At 39.6% G+C, this 23,730-nt stretch overlaps 1 protein-coding gene across 2 annotated transcripts in view; it reads left to right on the top strand.

The window, feature by feature from the left end:
• Positions 1 to 516: 516 nt before the first annotated feature.
• The window catches only part of CDK19 (cyclin dependent kinase 19), a 134,729-nt gene continuing 111,515 nt past the window's right edge, over positions 517 to 23,730 (top strand). For both annotated transcript variants that reach the window (XM_069487996.1, XM_069487995.1), the window contains exon 1: positions 517 to 680. In XM_069487996.1, the coding sequence (XP_069344097.1) occupies positions 553 to 680 (128 nt within the window). In that variant the 5' untranslated portion in view covers positions 517 to 552. The remainder of the gene's footprint in view (positions 681 to 23,730) is intronic.

The following is a 23,730-nucleotide window of genomic DNA, read 5'->3' as shown; positions in this document are numbered from 1 at the left end:
ACAGAATCGCAGACAGCACATTGTAACTTTGCACTTTCTACCTTCCCAGGAGCTGGGAGTCCGTTGCTACCTGAGGGGTGCGGCCCAAGTGCGCAAGCGTGCATGCCTTGCGGGGGCGAGGCCGTGGCGGCCCGAGGTAATCTGGGAGCTGTATTTCCTACGCGGCCCAAGCAGCCCCTGCTTCTCAGGCCTTCAAGACTACATTTCCCAGGAGCCTCCGCGACATGGGGCGGGCGGGCTGGCTCGTTAATGAGCTCGAGGAAGCTGCGGCGCGGCCCACCAGGTTCCAAAACAAGGAAATGAAGGGGGGAGGCGGGATTGGGGGTGTCTGCGGGAGCCGCCGCCGCCGCGGAGGAGGAGGAGGTGGAGGAGGTGGCTGCCGCGGCCGCCGAGGAGTCCCTTGCTGAAGGCGGATCGCGGAGCGGCGGGTGGCGCGCGCGCGCCCGAGAGGCGGCTGTTAGAGAAGTGGAGCGGCGGCCGCGGGGGGAGGAGGAGGAGGGACTGAGCGGCGGCGGCCCCCGCGTCCCGGTGCCTCTATGGGGGAAGCAGACAATGGATTATGATTTCAAGGCGAAGCTGGCGGCGGAGCGGGAGCGGGTGGAGGATTTGTTTGAGTACGAAGGGTGCAAAGTGGGACGCGGCACCTACGGGCACGTCTACAAGGCGAGGCGGAAAGATGGGTAAGAGCAGGGGCGGGGGGAGTAGGCTCGCTCCGGTTCTCGCCCTACCCGCGACTCGGCGGGATGGGTGGGTCGGAGCCCAGCGGGCCGTACCTGAGGGGCGAGGCGGAGGTGGTCGTGGGGCTGCGTCCCGAGGCGGACTCGAGGGACTCCCATTCTGCCCGCCCCCCTGCGAGGCCCCGTCGCGCCCCTCGAACTCCCGCGGCGGAGCCCGGTCGGGGGCGTCGGTGCGGTCCCGGAGGGCGGGCGCCCTCGGCGTGCGTGGAGCCGGTGGCGGAACTCGAGTTGGGACCTCGGTCGGAGGTTGAGTGTGTGGGGTCTGGTCTCTCGGGGGATCTCCGCCGATGAGTTACCGCTCCGGCCCTGGGCCAGTGACGGTTGTTGGGGAACTTCCAATCGGCCGAGCGGCTCACGAGGGCGGCGGTTTGAAACCTCGCCGGGTAGCCCGTTGGGCGGACGAGAGCCGGGATCCTCGCCAGCCCCGGGAGTCTGACCTGTTGGGCACCGCCGCCCCTAGCCAAGACCCCCGTGCCTCCGGCCAGCCCGCCTGTTGGCCCTTCAGCACAGTCTATCCCGTCCCTGTCGTATACCTGGCGACTTCTGGACCCCTCTTTCCACCCGCCCCGGGTTTCTCATTGTCACATTCTGAATTCTGTACCTTCCCCCTCGAAGGGGACCTCCTGACAGACTGCGTTTTGCAAGCGACAACTTCAGAGTTCGCTCAGTTCTTTGGTACCTACCCACCCACCCCCTTGTGTATCTGGGGTATTATGCCCTCCACGACATCCTCTGCCAAATGACTGCGTGGTGGGGCTTATCGAGCACCTAGATTATCAAGAACAGAATATGGAGTGACATAGAGCTGGGCCTGAACCTTTGTTTTTCTTGGAGTTGAGGGAGAACTGTAGGAACCCCCTGGGAAGCCTCTACCGATTGTTCTCTTAGGAGAAGACGAGCTGGGTAATGTATTGAGAACGCCTCTCCTTCCTCCTGGAGGGCGGATGAGCTCGTACAGCAGGACAGGTGGAACCAGCTCTCTGCCTGCGATGGGTAGGTTTAAACCATTCGTCACTTCTTGTCCCATCCTGGCAGGAATTACCCTCCCCCCAGGTTAGGGAGCCTAGGAATGTTGGGGAGCCTGTCAGTCATAGACTGTAAAGACGGTCAATCTATACGGAGAGACTTTTTAGGATTGTAACGGAACATTTCTTAATAAACTGATTATCAGCCACCAGTGACGTTAGTAAGATTTTAAGTGTTGGTTCTCTTTCTGCACGCTGTTGTAATTCATGTGGTTGGTTTTTGAACTCCAGGACCAAAGTAGGAAGGGTGTCTGCGCGCTAATTTCATACAAGGAACAACAAAATACAACTTGATAAAGTGTTTTATCATAAACTATCACGAAAATCAAAAAGTACTATCCAGGTGTAAAGCACTATTACTGCAGATGATTTTTTCTCTTGTAATAACTGAACAGACCCCATGGTACTCAATTGGCGTAATTCTTTTAGTTAATTACCAGGTGTTCTTGAATATATGTCATGGAATGTGAGGTACTATAATTAACTTATATTTTGTTTTTGGAATATCCACTCTACCTGTTATACTGGTGTTGCTGTGGAAATCTTATCAGATATATTTTGGGGAAGCACATCCAGTTTTCCTATTTGGGTATTGTTACAGAATAAATCTGAGTCGCCCTGCCCCGCCCCCCCCATACTCCTATGCTAACATCGTAATATACTTTATTTAGAATTTTAAATATGCGTTCTGATTTTTTTTTTTGTTAAAATAGCTTTCTTTTATCAGGTAACTTTTGAGAAGTTAAAAATTCTGCTTCTGAATTGTATTTGAATAGCTCAGGCTTACAACAAAAAACAGATAATCCCCGCTTCTATATGTTCTTTTTAATTATTTTCACCTCTAATAAAGTTCTTGGTTCGAATATACTTCCTTCTTGAGTGAAATTTGTTAATTAGAATTAATAAAGCTGCTTTAGTAGAGTAAGATCAGCTTGTGCATCTTCAAATTTATAATGCTCTTTTTGTTTTTTGAACCTTTACTATCTGAAAGCATTAGTTCCAATCACTATAGTACATGTAAGAAAAACCCTAGTAAAGGTTTTTTGCTTGGACAAAAGGTTTGTTTGAGATTTACGGCTTTACAGTGAAAACCCACATCGTTTTTAATTTTTATTTTTAAAAATTTATTTATTTCTTATAAACAGGGTCTTTCTATGTTGCCGAGGCTGGAGTGCAGTGGCGTATCATAGCTTACTGCAGCCTCATATTCCTGACACATCTTTTGTGGGTTGGTAGTGGGATTAGTTTTATGTGCATTGATACCAGCAATTTGAAAGAACAAAAAGTTTTTAGTGATGGTTCTAAACTGTGATCCAGATTTGCATAGTAAAGGATTTTACACTCTGATCATGGTAAATTACAGTTTAGCTCTTTCCAGATTTTATTTTGGTTAACTCAGAATATACAATACTATTTTAGGGAGCAAGAGGGAAATCACATAGGTATGTTAAAGAGAAATTATTCTGGTGTATATAATGTAGTATATAACTCAAAAATTGTTCAGGTCTTTAGAAGAAACATTGAAAAAAGTAACCACATAAAATATTATTAGAAAAGCCTCTGCTCATTGTTTAATACTATAGTTTACAAAACCTGAGAATGTTATTTCCCTTGAAATATGACTTTAGGCTATATTATGTTACATAAATTTATAACAGGCTGATTTACATCTTGAGTTTTTCACCTTTTGTAGAGGTGTTTTGTTCACCTTTTTGTTTTGAAGGAAGAGAGGCTTTTGACCCAACTATCTTTTTTTTTTTTTTTTTTTTTTTTTTGAGACAGAGTCTCGCTCTGTTGCCGGGGCTAGAGTGGACCCAACTATCTTTAAAACAAAAAAAAAAAAAAAAAAAAAAAAAATCAGGCTCAGAAATGAGAAGGCCAAAGCGGGGGAGGGGGAAGAATAAAAAAAAAAAAAAATCAGACTTAAAGTTAACCTTGAGGAATAAGTTCAGAATATTTCTAAACTTTTTAATATGAGCAAGAATTTGTAAAAGTTTTTCTTTATTAAAAAGTCATCCATACATGGTTACAAATCTCAGGACTACATTTCTTCAGTTGAAGACATTTTTTATTTTGATTGATAAAGGAATATTAAAAAGTTCTTTTGTCAACAGAGGTTCAGATGAACATGATTCCATAGCATATATTATGTCTGAAAACTTGTACCCAACAATACTACCATTCAACTTTGCAGACATTTAGTCTCTTGAATCACTCCAATAAAAGAATGCTCTTTGGATATGTGTTTTTGAAAAATACTTAGTAATGGAAAGTGAAATGGCTGACGGACATCTTACAGAGTTTCAGTTTTGTGAGGGTTTGAGATGAGTAGTTGGTGACTACATAGCTTAATGTATGTCATGAAATTCTTCACAAATGTAGTAAGTACATGTAGATACATATAGATAAATAGTAGACACAATAGTATCTGCCTGTGTTTGATGGGCTTTTCATAATTGGTTTGTAGTTAAAATAGATTATCGTATTTGCATTTTTATTGGAGACCTCCAAAAGATTAAAGAGGTATCAGTTTGAGCATAGTGTAATAGAACTTTTAAGAATTTTAGATTATCTAGTTCAACTTCCTCTTTTTACAAATGAGAAACCCAGAGCTTTGAGAGGTTGTCATGCCCATAGTCTCACAGCAAAGATAAAGCCTGTAACCCAGATCTAACTCTGAATTTTTGTATTTTATAGTATGTTTTCCTTCCTAATACTATGGGAGGAAAACCAAAAAAGGCCATGTTACCTCCAGTCTTATTTATCTATTTATTTTGAGACAGAGTTTCACTTTGTTGCCCGGGCTAGAGTGCCGTGGCGTCAGCCTAGCTCACAGCAACCTCAAACTCATGGGCTTAAGCAATCCTCCTGCCTCAGCCTCCCGAGTAGCTGGGCCTACAGGCATGTGCCACCATGCCCGGCTAATTTTTTCTATATATATTTTTAGTTGTCTAGATAATTTCTTTCTCTTTTTTAGTAGAGACAGGGTCTCGTTCCTGCTCAGGCGGGTCTCGAACTCCTGACCTTGAACGATCCTCCTGCTTCGGCCTCCCAGAGTGCTAGGATTACAGGCGTGAGCCACCGAGTGAGGCCTCATTTTCTTTTCTACATTCAAACTAGAATAGTGTTGCTCTCCTATTCCTCCCTCCCCCTTTCCCTTACCCCTACAAACCTAGCAAACTCCTGCTTATACTTCAATACCCAACTCAAATAGCTTTCTTCCTAGAAGCCTTATTCACTTAGTGTACACCTTTATTCTTATGAATGTAAAATCACTGTGAGTGCTATTAATATGCTTTATAAACAATTAGCTGCAAAGAAGGCATTCTGTGTCTAGTGTCTTGCATAAGGTTAGGCATATAATACACACTTGAAAATTACATTGAGTTAAAAAATGCCCTAAATTGGTAAACATACTTCACTGATCTAAAAAGCAGATTTAAGTCATTTTTAAAAATAAGTTTATTTACTTTCCTTAAAAAGTGGTGTTTTCAGTAATTGTTTTTGAAAGCCTGAAATACAGTGATGTTGCATTAGATAGGTGTTTAGATGTAAATATTTCTATAACACTAAGTCTAGTGTATTTTTCCTAAGAAATTATGTGCTGCTTTTTGAGACAGTTGATACATTTTTTAGTAGAAATTGCTAAGGAAAATAGGTAATTTTTTTGAAATATTAAGCATTTTTTTCCTTTTAGGCCAGCTCTTTTAGAATTGCTAGGCTGTAGGAATCTATATTCTGTGCTTTTACTAGCTATTTTATAGAGATGCTTAGAAAATGTCAGTATTCAAATGTATTTTAGGAGATTTTTTGATATGTATTTGTGGTAAAACTTAAGTATCTTTAACACTTAGAAAATGAAGTGGACATTGGTTTATGTTTAATTTGTCATTTTTGCAATGCAAACCTTTAAAAACTGTTTTTGAGTCCTAAGGGAAATAAATTTTTTTTTCAATGAAATTTGATAGTCTAGAGGAGTAGCAGTGGTTAACAAACTTTTTATGTAAAGAGGTAGATGCTAAATATTTTAGGCCTTGTGGGCCACACTGTTTCAGATGCAGTTACTCAGTTCTGCTGTTGGAGTGCCAAAGCATCCACAGATAATATATAAACGAATATGAATGAGGATGGTTGTGTTCCCATAGAACTTTATTTACAAAAGCACATGGTTGGCTGAATTTGGTCTACAGGCTGTAGTTTGCTGACTCTTGGTGTAAAGCAGTGGTATCCGATAGAACTTTCTGCCATGATCTGAAAATGTTCTGTATTTGTGCTGTCCAGTATGGCAGCCCCAAGCTACATGTGGCTCTTGATCACCTGAAATGTGGTTACTGTGACTGAGAAACTGGCTAGCAGCTATCACATTGGACGGTGCAGGTTTAGAGTCTTTTGAACAAGTGGCTTAGCAACACATTTATAATTCTGTGATCCATGAAGTAACTTTTCATTTTTAAAAATTTATATATATATTTTTGTAGCTATAATACAGCATGACATTCAAGACCTTTCAATAAAAATGTATAAACGGGCTGACTGTGGTGGCTCATGCCTGTAATACTGGCACTTTCGGAGACTGAGGTGGGAGGATTGCTTGAGACCAGGAATTGGAGTCTGCAGTGAGTTATGATCAACACCATTTCTAAAAAAAAAAAAAATGTATAAATGAGGATGTGGACAAACGAAATAGGAAAACTATTCTGTGTTGTTTCAAGTTATAGGAGAAATTTTGAGGCTGAAATAGCTTGATAAAACAAAGCAAGGCCGGGCGAGGTGGCTCCTGCCTGTAATCCTAGCACTCTGGGAGGCCGAGGCGGGTGGATTGTTTGAGCTCAGGATTTTGAGACCAGCCTGAGCAAGAGCGAGACCCCGTCCCTACTAAAAAAATAGAAAGAAATTATATGGACAACTAAAAGTATATATAGAAAAAATTAGCTGGGCATGGTGGCGCATGTCTGTAGTCCCAGCTACTCGGGAGGCTGAGGCAGGAGGATCGCTTGAGCCCAGGAGTGTGAGGTTACTGTGAGCTAGGCGGACGCCATGGCACTCTAGCCAGGGCAACAGAGTGAGACTCTGTCTCAAAAAAAAAAAAAAATAAAAATAAGCCAATACTTGATTATTTGATTACTTTTTCAAAAAAGTATTTTGTTAAAAAGTGTGTTTAGTAAGTTTATGTTCACAAAAAAATACACAATGTAACATAAGTCTTCCCTTTCCCGGCCACCCTTTCACCCTTTTCCATTTCTAGAGGCAATCGTTCTTGGTTGTCCTTTAGAGAGATTTTTATTTTTAGAGATGGGGTTTTGCTCTGTCACCCAGGCTGGAGTGCAGTGGCATGATCATAGTTCACTGTAACCTCAAATTCCTGGGCTCAAGTGATCCTTTTGCCTCAGTCTCTTGAGTAGCTGGGACTACAGGCACATGCCTGCAAGCCTGGCTAATGTTTAAATTTTTTGTACAGAGGGGGTCTCGATATGTTGCTCAGGCTGGTCTGGAATTCCTGGCCTCAAAGGATCTTGTCCTGCCTTGGCTTCCCAGAGTGTTGGGACTATAGGCGGGAGCCACCATGCTCCTGCCTTGTTTAAAAGCTGAAATTTTGTGTTTCTAAAGGCCAATTTGTTCATTATCTTGTAATGTTGTGACTGTATAATGTTAGTACTACTTTTGGATTCCAAAACAAAGGGAGAAGAAACTTTTTTTCAGAGTACATTTTAATATTTTGAATAACTAACATGACCATTTCTTTAAAAACAGATAGTGTCTAGAACCATAAAGAGCCATAAAGCTATTTAAAGATTTTTGTCCATTTATAAATAGCTGATAGTCCAACACTTCCTGTAATAGCTGTTCTGAGCATGCATTGTGAAGGATAAAAGAGAGTCTCAAGAGAGAAGACAGGATGTAATTCAGGATACAAGTGTGCAGCAGTTGTTATTTATTGAGGGTTTGAGTTCTTACCCAGAAGGGAGTGATGGATCAAAGAGAAATAAAAGCCTGTAAAGTGCTCAAATAATTGATGTCCTTATAAAATATCTTTAACTTCAAATATAATAAGTCTTGCTAAAGGAAAATATGCCCTTCTTATGGAGGCTTTAAACCTGCTGTGTATTTTCTATTTAAAAACACTTTTCTGGGAGGTTTTGTGGTGGATAATTTCAGTTACTAAACTGAATGTGATGAGGGAATGGATTTAATTACCAAGTTGGCCAGTTAACTTTATTTTGTTCTACAACCACAAATCAAAACCAAATCATGGCAAAATATTTTACAGATATTTGTAGATATTTACATTTGTACAGAAAGGTAAGTCCATGGTTGCTGGAAAACTAAGGTAAAACTCTTGCCTTCCAGGTGGTTAGTTGTGTCTTTCTGTAGGAAATGACTTAAATAAGGTCACTTATATAGGTACCAAGAAGTTCGAGGCATAAAGTGTGTTGCTTTTCACAGTAGTTTCCTTTTTCCCTTGCCCTTTTGCAATATAATTATTTTAATTGCATTTTAAGGGTGACTTAAAGTAAATCCTATTGTTTTGGGTTTAAGTGCAAGTTTAAAAACATTGGACTTTCTTCTGAAAAGTTTTATATAATCTGACCTTGTGTAATTTATAAAACCAGAATTCTGTTAACTTTACTTTCTTAGCAATCTCTTGGTTTTTGTAGTATAGTTACATCAAAGTGGAAATATTTTTTATATTTATGCTACTAAAAATTGTGAAATAGTAGTTGTGTATGATAGAAAACCTCAACAGTACAACCGTACATAAAATGAAAAGTAAAAGCCTTCCTCCTTACTGTCTATGCCCGTGTCCCCTTCACTTAGAGGTAACCACTGTTAACCATTTCTGTTTTTAAGTTTTGCCGGTGCTTACCATTACAACTTTAAATAACATCCACATAATTCAGTTTCTTTACTTTTTTTTTTTTTTTGATACAGAGTTTCTTTCTGTTGCCTGAGCTAGAGTGCCGTGGCATCAGCTTAGCTCACATCAACGTCAAACTCCTGGGCTCAAGCCATCCTCCTGCCTCAGCTTCCCAAGTAGCTGGTACTACAGATGCTCTCCACCATGCCTGGCTAATTTTTTGTTTCTATTTTTAGTTGGCCACCTAATTTTTTCTATTTTTAGTAGACGTGGGCAGGGGGCGAGGGGGGAAACCTCTCACTCTTGCTCAGGCTGGTCTTGAACTGCTAAACTCAAGGGATTGGCCTCCCAGGGTGCTAGGATTATAGGTGTGAGCCACCATGCCTGGCTTAATTAAGTTTCTTTATTTATCATCTTAGTTTCTGTTGACTTTCCCTTAGAAAAGCTGATACATTTTGTGAACTCTCACTACCTCCTCCTGTTTTCCCTTTTTCCATCTTAACTGTCAAATTATTACTTTTATTTCAAAATTTTTCTGATAAATACTTTTTATGGGTTTAAATTACAAATATAGGTCGGGTGCAGTGGCTCATGCTTGTAATCCTTAGCACTCTGGGAGGCCCAGGTGGGAGGATTGCTTGAGCTCAGGAGTTCCAGACCAAAGTGACTAAGAGTGAGACCCCGTTAATACTAAAAATAGAAAAAATTAGCCCAGCGTGGCCATAAGTGCCTGCAGTCCTCGCTACTTGGGAGGCTGAGGCAGGAGGATGGCTTGAGCCCAGGAGTTTGAGGCTGCTGTGAGCTAGGCTGATGCCACGGCACTCTAGCCTGGGTGACAGAGCAAGACTCTGTCTCAAAAAAAAAAAATTATAAATTTAACTTTGTTTTCTTTATTTATGAACTTAGATATTATCTCCGGTCTTCTCAATGTGAATGTTAAAGGAAGTATAATAATACATCTTTCCTACTCTTTATCATCATATCCCAATTTTTAAAGTATAATTTTTTATAATGGTCTGATTTGTTCAGTGCTTTTTTGTCCATGGGTTGATTCTAAAAAGTGAACATTGGAAAGCATTCAACAGCATTAAAATATTAATGGTTATGAATTTTATTTACTACTGAGTGAATTAGTATGTTTTAAGACACATAGGGAAGGAAATGTAATCTTGAGTGCAGTCAACACTCTGTATCCTCAGATTCCATGTCCACGAATTCAACCAATCATGAATTGAAAATATTTGGAAAAAAAGCAATAAAAAAATACAACAATAAAATACAAACAGCTTAGTAATTATTTATATAGCACTTACATCGTAATATTAGGTATTATAAGTAATCTAGAGATGACTTAAAATACATGGGAGGATGTGCATAGGTTATATTGCAAATACTATGACACTTTCTATCAGGCACTTGAGCATCTTTAGATTTTGGTAGTGGGGAGTAGTGTCCTGGAACCAAACACATACTCAACATGCTACTTCTCCCCACTGTACTGAGGGATGACTATTAAATAAGTGCTACTTGAAACAGTGTTCCAGGTATTGAAGCCTGTTGGTTGGTCTTTATTTATTTTGCTCATTCTTCAATTCTGAGTGTACTTGGCTAATAATTTTTCTTTATATCCCATATGTGGTTTTTCTTGGATTCTTTTTGTTGTTGTTATTAAGGATATCTTTTTAAGTAGCTTTTTCATATAGGATGTGTAGATTTTCTGAGTTCTTGCGTATCTGATATATATTTTGTCTTCATCCTTGATTGATGGTTTAGCTGAATTTAGATTTATGTATTAAGAATAATTTTTTTTCTCAGGACCCAAAATATTGCTTCATATCTTCTAGTATCTCTTGTTATTCATGGGAAGTTTCTTTTTTTGAAACTTGTTTTTTTCCTCCCTGGAATCTCTTAGGATTTTTTACTTTATCCACACATTCTAAAATTTCACAAAAGTTTACATAGAATATGTAGGTCTTTTAAAAAAATTAATCTAAATTTGTTTCTTGTGTCTATAACAAATTATGTATTTATTGGATAGGTAACCTTTGTAAGTAATTTGACCTTCAAAAGTTAAAAAGTGATATTCAGTAGCTTTAGTCTCTTACCTCATCCTCCACTCCCTTACTCCCCCAGTTTTCCAATCCTGCCAGTTTCTTATGGATCCTTTGGTGGGCTCTTTCTTTTGTCTTTGTTTTAGGGAAATTTTTATTTCGAGTTTTTTTATTCAATTATTTCTTCTTCTCCCTCTGTTACCTCTCATGTTCTCTTCTTCAGGTATACTTATTAACAAATGTTGACCTTTTGGCTCTATCTTCCGTGTCTTTTAAATTCATTTTCAAAATTTTCAGCTCTTACACCTTAGCTGTTTAGTCGGAGGTCCCCATTCTTTTATTCAGCATGACTTGAATTCAGGAGTCTGGCTTCCTGAGTTCAGCAGGGACTTGGTTTAATTAAATAAATTCTCTATTAATATTTATGATTTTTCTAGTGTTTCACCATTATTAACAATTATTATTACTATTATTTTTTGAGATGGAGTCTCATTTCTTTTGCCTGGGCTAGAGTGCTGTGGTGTCAGCCTAGCTCACAGCAACCTCAAACTCCTGGGCTCAAGCGATTCTCCTGCCTCAGCCTCCTGAGTAGCTGGGACTATAGGCAGGAGCAACCATGCCAGGCTAACTTTTCTATTTTTAGTAGAGATGGAGTCTCCCTCTTGCTTAGACTGGTCTCCAATTCCTGAGCTCAAGTGATCCTCCTGCCTCAGTCTCCCAGAGTGCTAGAATTACAGGTGAGAGCCACCTTGCCTAGCCCCATTACTAACAATTCCTAACTAATTTTTTTTGTATTTATTATGTGTTGTTTTTAGCTTTTCCTTCTTAATTTTTTTAATACTCTTGAGTACTAGGCCAAGACAATGGAAATATTTTTCTATTTTCACTTATAAAAAAACAGTTTTTATTTTTACTTTTTATTTTTTAGGGACAGGGTCTCACTCTGTTGCCCAGGCTGGAGTGCAGTGGCATGATCGTAGATCACTGAAGTCTTGATCTCCTGGGCTCAAGCGATCCTCCTGCCTGAGCCTCCTGAGCAGCTGGGACTACAGATGCACAGCAATGCCAGGGTAATTTTTTTTTTTTTTTTTTAATTTTTTGTAGAGAAAGGGTTTTGCTGTATTGCTCAGGCTTATCTCAAACTCTTGGTCTCAAAGGATCTTCCCACCTCAGCCTCCCAAAGCGCTGGGATTACAGGTGTGAGCCACTGCACCCAGCCTATTTTTAATTTTTATTTATTTTTTTAGAAATGGAATCTTGCTATGTTGCCCAGGGTGGAGCACAGTGGATACTTTTTGTTTTGAAAGGGATCTTCCTCTGTCTCCCAGGCTGCAATGCAGTGGCATTCATAGCTTACTACAGTCTTGAACTCCTGAGCTCAAGGGATCCTCCTGCCTCAGCTTCCTGAGTAGCTGGGACTACAGGCACACACCATCATGCCTGGCTAACTTTAAAGAAAAAAAAATTTTTTTTTTTTACTTTTTTTAGAGACAGAATCTCACTATGTTGCTCAGGCTGTTCTTGAATTCCTGGCCTCAAGCAATCCTCCTGCTTTGGCCTCTCAAAGTACTGGAATTACAGGCATGAGCCACTGTGTCTGGCCTAAACTTGATTTTTAATGGATGTCTATACTCTTCTATTAAATAGCTAATACGGTGTTGTACTTAACCTTTTCTTCTTGTTGAATGTTTAAGTTTTTTCCAGTATTTTGATAATACATTTAACACTAATAGATATTCTTGTGTCCAAATCTTGGTCCAAATATCTGATTCTTTCCTTACAATAGAGTCTTATAAATTTATTTACTGTGTCAAAGCGTAGTTGTTTCAAGGCTCTTAATATATATTTCCTAATTTCTTTTCATATATAGTTTTATTTACCACCACTAACAATATTAAAAATGCCCCTCATCTCAACCTCAGGGCCTTTGAATAGTCTTTGTCATAATTTGATAGGTGAGATGGTTTCTATTTTAACCCCTAGGAATTAGAGCTGTTTTCTCTATGCCTTGCCTAAAGCTAAGCTAAAGGTCTGAGGAGGCTTATAATTTACATCACTTTTTAGCTCCTAGGAACTGTAGTTCATGGTTGAGATACCTCTCCCTCCTCCTCCTTCACCAGTCTTTACCCATTTTATAGTTGGTAAGTATTTTGGGATCATTAAAAAGCAATTTTTCCTCGTAAAACTATATATGTAATTTTGTCTCCACATTTTTCTACTTTTATGCTAAAGATATGTTCAGAATTATGATTTGTTAGTATGCGATTCACCATGAAGTTTTCTAGTCATCTTAACTTCCTACTTTAATTTTTATGAGAATAAAATGGATTTTTTTCAAAGCTAAATATTATATCATTCTAAAAAATGAAGAATAAACAAAGTTCCATGCTGTGTTTTAATGTAGAAATTGTTAAGAGCATTTTGAAAAATTTCAAACTACTGGAGAGAGTAAAGAGCAGATCTAGCTGTCCTTTAAAACTGAGAAAGAATACACATGAAGGTGTTTATAGTGTGTGGATGTGTCATTTTGGCTATGTGCAACAGAAAAACCGACTAATATTATCTTAAACAAATAAGGGATTCATTTTCCTCTTGTAACAAAAAGTCCATAGATAGGGAGTGCAGGGCTGGTGTAGTTCAAGGATATCACTTCTTCCCTCTGTTCTGCTGTTTTTGTGCTGGAGAGAGGGAACTTTCTAAAGTGAAAATATATATAGGGTGATAGAAAAGAGTACATAAATCAAATATACTTAATGATTTTTTTACTTTAAAATGATCATAATTATGAAACTTCAAAATGGAGTCAAAATGGAGTATTTCTTCTTCTTCTTCTTATGTTGATCTGCATAAAGTAGATGTTTTAAGAACCTGTATAATTTAATTAAAAACTTAAAATTCTCTTCCTAGATATACTATGGGTAGCAGTAAAAACACAACACAAGCCTTTGGAGTTTCATGGAATCTTATATTGTTTGCCTCAAAATAAGTCCAAAAATATAAAATATCTCCCTTAAAATCACATAGTGTTTAAATGGCTGACATATTTCTGTTGACTACGTGAATAATTATATATAGGTTTTGCTAACTGATACCCCATCACTTTTATCTATAATAGGATGTTTAATATAAGAGTAAGGAGAATTACAGTTGACACTTGTACAACAAAGGACTGAACTGCACTGGTCCGCTTATACGTGGATTTGTTTCAATAAATATGTATGACAACTTTTTGGAGATTTGCAACAATTTGAAAAAACTTGCAGATAAACCAGGATCATTAGGAAAATATATTTTATTAATACTATTTATTAAGTGGAACTGGATCATCATAAAGATCTTCATCCTCATAGACTTCACACGTGAATAGGCTGAGGAGGAGTTGGTCTTGCTGCCGCAGGGGTGGAAGAGGTGGAGAAGGTGGAAGGGGAGGAAGAGAGGCAGGTGTAACTTTACGGAAATACATTGTAATTTCTGTCTTTTTTGCTTTTTCATTTCTCTTCAAATGTTTCTATATGGTACCAATCCTTCTTCCACCATTTGCTTTAGTTCCAGTACCCATATCAGAGAAGCGTTCATATTATAAAAGAAGTCAAATGCAGTCTTGAATAACTGGAACCCTGTTGCTAGATTATCTAATGTCAATTTATTTTCTGCACTGCCTTTTCTAAGACTTCTTCCTCATCATCTGGCACTGATTTGGAAGCACTCATCTCCATCAAGTCATCTTCTGTTAATTCTTCTGGTGTGTTGTCCATTAGGTCTTAAATTTCTCAAAGACCCATATCTTGAAACCCTTCACTTCCTACCTTTTTTTTGCCATATCTACAATCTCTTTGATAATTTCCTTGATTGGCTCTGTCATAAATCCAGTGAAGGCAAGTACAACATCCGGACAGAGTTTTCTCCAGAAGGAATTTATTGCTTCCAGCCTGATGGCTTTCATAGCTTTTTCAATAACAACAATACGTCGTGAATGGTGTAATCCTTCCAGATTTTCATGATGTTCTGTCTATCAGGGTTCTTTCCAAGGTGTCAATGATCCTTTCCACAGAGTACAATGTGTAATGAGACTTAAAGGTCCTTATTGACCCATTAATGCAGAAGCTGAAATTGAGACACTCTGTTTGTGGACAAGTAGACTACTTTGACACCTTCAGTATTGAACTCATAGGGCTCTAGGTGGCCAGGGAAATTGTCCAATATCAAAAGAATCTTAAGAGGCAGTCCCTTACTGGCAAAGTACTTCCTGACTTCAGGGAGAAGGCATCAGTAAAAATAATCCAGAAAAAGGTTCTCATTGTCCAGGCCTTCTCGTTGAACAACCAAAAGACTGTCAGCTGGTGTTTATCTTTTCACTTCAAGCCTCAGGGATTAGCAGCTTTATAGATAGGGCCATCCTGATCATAAACCCAACCATGTTTGCACAGAACAGTACTTAGCCTATCCCTTCCTGTCTTAAATCCTGGCACTCACTTCTCTTCCTCACCAATAAATATCCTCTGTGGCATCTTTTCCAGAATAAGGCACTTTCGTCTTCATTAAACACCTGTTTAGGGGCCAGGCCCCGTGGCTCACACCTGTACTACTAGGACTCTGGGAGGCCAAGGCAGGAGGATCGCTTGAGCTCAGGAGTTCGAGACCAGCCTGAGCAAGGGTGAGATCTCATCTTTACTGAAAATAGAAAAAATTACCCGGACATGGTGGCACATACACATAATCCCTGCTACTCAGGACGCTGAGGCAGGAGGATTACTTGAGCCCAGGAGTTGGAGGTTGCAGTGAGCTATGATGATACCACTGTATTCTAGCCAAACAACAAAGCGAGACCCCGTCTCCACAAAAAAAAAAAAAAAACAAAAAACAAACAAACAAACAAACCTACAAACAGTTCAAGCTAGGCATGATGGCTCAGGCCTGGGCAATGTAGTGACACCTCATCTCTACAAAAGATAGAAAAATCAGCCAGGCACTGTGGTGTATTCCTGTAGTCCCAGCTACTCAAGGAGGCCTTTAGGAGGCCAAGGCGGGAGGATTGTTTGAGGCCACAAACTCCAGACCAGCCCAGGCAACATAGTGAGACCTCATCTCTACAAAAAATAGAAAAATTAGTCAGGCACTGTGATAGGGGCCTGTAGTCCCAGCTACTCAAGGAGGCCGAGGTAGGAGGACCTTTTGAGCCCAGAAGTTTGAGGCTTCTATACTATGATGACATCAGTATACTCCCACTCCAGCCTGGCAACAAAGAGAGACCCTGTCTCAAAAAAAAAAAAACAAAAACAAACTCGTTCAGACAGATATCCTAAAAGTCACAGTTCTTTTCCTTACAGTGTAGAAGAGCAAATCAAATAGATTACGATACAGGGCTATAAAATCTGTTATACAGATATGCACTGAATGCTGTGGTAGTAAATAAGTGGGAGGGGTTAAGATTGGGCTTTGAGGTTGTACTTTCTGGATTCATAATTCCCACTGTACCACTTAGCTGTGTGACTTGGATAAATTAACTCTGTGTCTTAGTTTCCTCATCTATAACACAAGATAATACCAGTACCTACCTCAGAGGTCTGTTGTGAGGATTATATGAGGTAACACATGTGAAGTGCTTACAGTGGTGTCTGACATATAACCAGCACTGCTGCAGGTACTACTGTTTTTTGTTTGTTTGAGACAGAGTGTCACTCTGTTGCCGGGACTAGAGTGCCGTAGCATCAGCCTAGCTCACAGCAACCTCAAACTCCTGGGCTCAAGCGATCCTCCTGCCTCAGCCTCCCAAGTAGCTGGGACTACAGGCATGCGCCACCATGCCCGGCTATTTTTTTCTATATATATTTTTAGTTGTGCAGCTGATTTCTTTGTATTTTTAGTAGAGACAGGATCTCACTCTTGCTCAGGCTGGTCTCAAACTCCTGAGCTCAAAACGATCAGCCCGCCTCGGCCTCCCAGAGTGCTAGGAATACAGGTGTGAGCCACCGCGCCCAGCCTGGGTACTATTGTTAATCATTTCACACTTGTGTATTTCTATTGGATAATTCCCTTAAAGATGGCAGTATTTAAAAATAAATATACCAAATTGCTGCCTTAAAATGTTCTTTTTGGTGTGAAAACTGCATAACTCTGTTTAGTATCATCTCAGCATTATGATTGTGTCCAAGCTCTCTGGTTCAAGGATCTGTTTCTACATTTGTCTGTGTTTTTGAGAACGCAAAAGATTCATGTATAAAATTATATATATTTTCTAACTTGATTATAAAAAATTTCAAACATATGGAAAAATTTAAAGATTTAGTCCCATGATCACCTGTATATCCACTGTCTTGTATATCCAGACAATTTTTTTCTGTAAAGGAAGGTTCAGATATTTTCTGTGTTTCTATAAAGGGACAATAAATATTTTAGGCTTTGGAGACCATACTGTCTGTGTTACAACTACTGAATTCTGCAGTTGTAGTGAGAAAGCAGCCATAGACAATAGGTTGAGTGAATGACAATGGCAATGTTCCAGTAAAACTTTATTTACAAAAACAGGCAGCAGTTGGATTTGGCCTGAGCTGTAGTTTGCCATCCCCTGATCCAGATTAAACAGCAGGTTGCTATATTTGCTTTCTCTGTAAATGAGTATGTATATACATACATATTTTTCTAAATCACTCAAAAATAAATTGCTATTAATATCATCATGGCACTATACCCTTTAATATCTCAGTGTGCATCTCCTATAAATAAATACGTTCTCTTACATAACCATAATACCATTATTACAGGTAAAACATTATAATTTTCTTTTTTTATTAGATCAAGATTATATACTATGCAAAGGTAGGAAAATCCTTAGATTTGCTCCTTAACCATTAGCCTATTGTACTATCTCTATCCCTATTCCTCTTTCCCTATCCTTTTCTTGATCTATTTATGTAGGTAGAAGTCTGCATTGAGTAAAGATGTTTGCTGATTTTATTTGACCCAATGGTATAGCAAATGAAAAGAATGTTTTGATTTTTTTATGTGTTTGTTTTGTATTTTTAAAAACCTGGATTTTGTTTCTATATCTTATATGATTTGACATAGAGAATTATGCTGGGCACGGGATTAAACCTGTAATCCCAGTGCTTTGGGAGGCTGAGGTGGGAGAATCACTTGAGGCCAGGAGTTCAAGACTAGCCTGAGCAACATAGTGTGAGAGACCCTGTCTCTAAAAAAAAAGTTAAAAAAGTAGCAGGGGATGGTGGCAGGCATCATAGTTCCAGCTACTTGGTAAGTTGAAGCAGGAGGATGGCTTAAGCCCAGGAGTTGGATGCTACAGTGAACTAAGATCATGCCATTGCACTCCAGCCTGGGCAGCAGAACAAGACCCTGTCTCTAAAAAAAAAAAAAAAAAAGAAGAAGAAGAAGAGATCTCATTAAGTTATATATAGTCTCCGTAGTTTCCATTTGATTGTATTTGTTAAATAGTAGAGGAAGCTGTAGGAAGGTAAAGCCAATATGTACTTTTAAAAGTGGCGAACTTTTGAGTTTTCATGTTAAAGAAGGGGGAAAAAATATTAGGTCATTAAATATGAAATGTCCAATTTCAAAGCAGAAGTGTAGTTTATGTGAAACAAGAAAAAGTACAATTAATCAAAGTATATTCCTAAACTGTTGACACAGTTTTGCCATCATAATGGTAGCCTGTTTATGGGAGCAGAGAAGAAGCCTGGAGAGCGAGTGGCGATGAAATCATGAAAGGCATTTTCCACAGCTTGTTGAGAACTGAATATTTTTGCTTGCAATGGTCCAAAGCCTGGAAGAAATGGTAATCAGCTGGTGTAAGGTCTGGTGAATACAGTGGATGACAGAGAGTTTCCAAGTACAGCCTCTGTAGTTTGAGCAACGTTGTTTGTGTGACATGTGGTCGAGTATTGTCTTCCAAGAGGATTGGCTTGTCTCTATGGACCAATCTCGGCTACTTAATCACAAGCATCCTCATCATTTCATCCAACTGGTTGCAGTAGACATCCACTGTAATGGATTAACCAGGTTTCATGAAGCTGTAGTGGATAATAACAGCACTGGACCACCAAACACACATCATTAGCTTTTTTTGATAAATATTCATTTTTGGACTTGTTTTTTCACTTTGCCTTTATCCAACCATTGTGCTGAATGGTTGAGATTGTCAAAAAGAATCCATCTTTCATCACACCTGTAGATGAAATACAGCGTAGAAATGGTTCACCTTTATGTTGTGACAGCGAAGAACGACAAGCTTCAAGGTGATTTCTCTTCTGATGCTTTTTTAATTCATGCGGAACCCACCTACCCAGCTTCTTTACCATGCCCATTTGTTTCAAATGGTCCAATATTATTGGAATAGTAATATCAAACCTTGCTGCTAATTCACAGGTAAGTTGAGATGGATTTGCTTCCAATATAGCTTTCCGCTCATTATTATCCACCTTGGTCTCAGGTCGCCCATGTGGCCCATTTTCAAGATTAAAATCACCAGAGCACAACTTTTCAAACCATCAACCTACTGTGTGTTCACTAGCCACATCCTTCCCAAACACTTCATTGATATTTCCGGCTGTCTGCAGCTGCATTGGTTCCATGACGGAACTCATATTAGAAAATAATACGGGCCAGGCGTGGTGGCTCACGCCTATAATCCTAGCACTCTGGGAGGCCGAGGTGGGCAGATTGTTTGAGCTCAGGAGTTCGAGACCAGCCTGAACAAGAGCGAGACCCCCGTCTCTACTAAAAATAGAAAGAAATTATATGGATAGCTAAAAATATATATGTAAAAATTAGCCAGGCATGGTGGCGCATGCCTGTAGGCCCAGCTACTCGGGAGGCTGAGGCAGGAGGATTGCTTGAGCCCAGGAGTTTGAGGTTGCTGTGAGCTAGGCTGATGCCACGGCACTCTAGCTGGGGCAACAGAGTGAGACTCTGTCTCAAAAAAAAAAAAAAAAGAAAGAAAATAATACGAATTTCTGACTTATGCATGGTTTCAGAAAAATTGCTCTAAAAAAAATGTGAAATATAATCACAAGCCAAAACATGCGTTTTAAAGACAGGTTGTACCTTCACAATAAATATAAAACAAGACGTGTCTAAGAGAAATGTCAGCGATATCAACTGTAAAAGTTAGTATTTATGGAAATCGGACATTTCACACCTAATAAAGATATTCTTGCTATTTTCAGGTTTTTTTTTTTTTTTTTTTTTTTTTTTGAGACAGAGTCTCACTCTGTTGCCCAGGCTAGAGTGAGTGCCGTGGCGTCAGCCTAGCTCACAGCAACCTCAAACTCCTGAGCTCAAGCGATCCTCCTGTCTCAGCCTCCCGAGTAGCTGGGACTACAGGCATGCGCCACCATGCCCGGCTAATTTTTTCTATATATATTTTTAGCTGTCCATATAATTTCTTTCTATTTTTAGTAGAGGTGGGGTCTCGCTCTTGCTCAGGCTGGTCTCGAACTCCTGAGCTCAAACGATCCGCCCACCTCGGCCTCCCAGAGTGCTAGGATTACAGGCGTGAGCCACCGCGCCCGGCCTATTTTCAGGTTTTTAAAAAACTTATTTGTTTGAAACAAGTCTTCTTCTGTTGCCCAGGGTGGACTGTAGTGGCATCATCATAGGTCAGTGCAACCTCAACCTCCTGGGCTCAAGCCATCATCCTGAGTAGCTGGGACTTACAGGCGTGTATTACCACGTCGGGTAATTTAAAAATTTTTTGTAGAGACAGTTCTTGCCATGTTGCTCAGGCTGGTCTCAAACTTCTGGGCTCAAGCGATCCTCCTGTCTTGGCCTCCCAAAGTGCTGGCATTATAGGTATGAGACACTGTGCCCAGCATTCAGATTTTACTTTATTGTGCTTTTACTTGATATAGAAATTTATAATACTTCAAATAAAGCTGTTATACTCTGTGAAAAGTTGTGCTGCAAATTTAACAAGGGTCCTTTCCCTCTTTACTCTTCCTGCCTCTGCTCACATTTAGTACTCTGCATTGTGTCTCTTCCTCCTATATCATCTCTCAGGCTATGGATGCAAAATGGCATTTTATTTACTAGTATTATTTTTTCTTTTTGTTGACCACAGAGTTTCAGGAAAAAAGTGTCACTTTATTTTATCGTTTTAAAATATCAGTTGCCCTAGGAAATAATTTAGTGTGTTTTGGTGATGGTGGGACTATAGGCTACAGTTAGGAACAGTGTGCTGCAATGTAAGACAAGTAAGACTATTCTTGTTGGATGATTTGCAATAACTATTAGTGGGAGTTAGATTGCCTGTTAGGAACAGACTCAAGATTATTGTTCCATCTTTGTAGTCTATGGAGAGGAAGCAAAATGTATAAAATTATGAAGGAAGGAAATGCAATGGCAAATCATTCAGGTTGGCTAGCATAAGTCCTCAGGGTAGAGGTTGAAAATGCATTTGACAGAGAAAGGCAGAGCTTGATCCTGTGTGTTAGGCTAAAGTATTTGGCCTTTAAACTGATGGAGAAAGAGAGTAATAGATTCCAAATGGAATAGATTCTAATAGTTCCCACAATGGAAATAGTGAATTTTTTCTGATTGTAAAGGGAGTATGTGCTCGTTGTAAAATGCAAATAAGCAATACAAAAACGTAGGCGGCAAAAGGCCCCTATGATCCTATTCACTAGGGATAACCATTGCGTAAGTTTGCTGTATAGCTTTATGGAGGGGAATTTTATGATCAGTTTTGCAACAGTGTGGATGGCAGAGAGGACGAAAGGGGGATGAGAGTGGAAGCAGGAGGCTGTTAGCAAGGTCCAGATGAGAAATGATGAGGACCTGTTCCTTAGTGGTGGCTGTAGGGTATGAAAGAGTTCAAGGGATGTTTAGGAGCTAGGATTCAATGACCAGTTGGAGTGGGGTGAAGGACAGACAAGTGACCACGATAGTAGTTGAGTGGATTTCCCAGAATCTGGTACCAAATTGTGACATCATTTGACTGGGCATAAAAAGGAAAATAGCAACAGCATAATTTCAGAGTGGAGAGTCTATTCTTTTGCTATTATTTTCCTCCTGCGTTTTCAGGTTTATTTAGAAGGGGAGGGTAGAAGTAAGAATTCAGTTTTGTTTCATCAGATAAAAGCTATTATATCATGCCCTTTTCCCTTACTAATTATGTTTCTCCCTTGTATTTGTTAAGGATAGCAGGTTCCTTTGAGAAGTTGCTTCTGTTTTGGTGTATAATTGTAGCATCAGCTTTTATACTTTTACAAAGTTCATGATGGAATTTAAAAATTTTTATTCTAGGGATATGGGAACGAGGTGGGGTAAGGTAGCCACTTGGGCAAGTTATTGGCAGAGGTTCTTTGACTCGGAAGTAAGAGCTGACTGGATCTTGGAGTTGGATCTGGCTTTTACTAGGGTCTGTTGTATTTCTCACCACTGGGAGCAGGGCTATAGCATTTACTTCGTAAAACCATGCTCTGTGTTATCTTCACAATAATGCAATCTTGACATAGACACTGAGTTAGGGGACACAGTGAAGGACCCTCAGTGTCCCAGTAACTAAATATGATCGGCTGGTTAGTGGCTGGGGCTTATGGCACTAAGGCATTCATTCTTGGGTAAGAACGACATAGGTCACTAATGCCCACCTTTCTTGCTTTCAGATAGGCTTAAACATGAACTTTCATATAGATAAAAATTTCTGTATTTAAAAATATTTCCATAGTAGGAAATTTCACACTTAGTTTTGGTGGTTCATCTTTGCATTGAACAATCCTCACTGTTGGGGCGTTTTTTATTCTGTCTGATTGAAATGCCTTGGGCCACTATTTCAGGGCATTTCTTTTCTTTTCTTTTTTCTTTCTTTTTGTTTGAGGCAGAGTCTTGCTCTGTTGCCCCAGGTACAGTGCAGTGACGTCATCATAGCTCACTGCAACCTCAAACTCCTGGTCTCAAGTGATCTTCCTGCCTTAGCCCCTGGAGTAGCTGGGGCTACAGGTGTATGCCACCATGCCTGGCTAATTTTTCTGTTTAGTAGAGATGGGATCTTGCTCTTGCTCAGGCTGGTCTCAAACTCCTGAGGTCAAGCAATCCTCCTGCCTTGGCCTCCCAGAGTGCTAGGATTACACTTGTGAACCACCGTGCCTGGCCTTCAGGGCGTATCTTGTTTAGTTATATCCTTTTTCATGAGCCTGTTATAAAGAGTTGCCTTAATATATATGCACTGTCATAGTAATACATTTTTTCTTTGAGGTTTGAGAAGATCTGAGTAAGGACTATTGAAATACAGCAGTCACAGAATTATATTAACTTTTTAATTAAGTTAATTTAGATTACTATCTTGTTTAGCTTCTTTATTATTATTACTATTTTTACTCTTAATGCATGTTGTTACTTATTCTAAATATTATGTGGTGAGAAATAGGCTTTTCTTAGGCTTACTAATTGGAATTGTATAATAGATACATAGAATTCAGGAGAGACAGTGTCCCTGTAATGCTTTTTCCTACTTATACTGGAAGAAATTAAAGAAGATCATGAGAAAGATACATCCTGAAGTTTTGGTGCTAGATTTTGTTTATGCTTTAAAATTTATTTCAGAAAGTTTGAATTTCATTTCTATCAGTTGTGCTTGCTTGCTTTTTTTCTTTCAGAAAGTTTGAATTTCATTTCTATCAGTTGTGCTTTTTCTCTTCTCTTCCCTCCCCTCCTCTCCTCTCCTCCTCTCCTCTCCACTCCTCTCTTCTCTCCTCCCATAAAAGACCTTCGTTCCTTCTACCTGCTTCACTGTACTTTGGCATAGCTTCCATTACCTTATAGTCCAAAATGACTGCTGGAGTGCCATCTCCTTGTACAAGTTACAAGTACATTTCCAGCTATGTTCCCTTTAAGTAGCTTTCTGGAAAGTCCCATCCAATGACTTCCACATCTATCTCATTGACCAGTCCTAGCAGCAAAGATGGCTGGAGAGTGTACACTTTTACCTGAGTGTATGCTGCCTTGAGTAAAACCATCGTCTGTTTCAAAGGAAAAATGGGAGAATGGGTGTGTACTAGGCAGCCAGTAGTGTCTGCCACAAAGCACAGAGAATGGAGGTAGGAAGAACA

This window comes from Eulemur rufifrons, chromosome 15 (assembly GCF_041146395.1).
Source record: "Eulemur rufifrons isolate Redbay chromosome 15, OSU_ERuf_1, whole genome shotgun sequence".
Classification (NCBI taxonomy): Eukaryota; Metazoa; Chordata; class Mammalia; order Primates; family Lemuridae; genus Eulemur; species Eulemur rufifrons.
The sequence above is the reverse complement of the archived record's forward strand: the minus strand, read 5'-3'. Positions and strand labels throughout refer to the sequence as shown.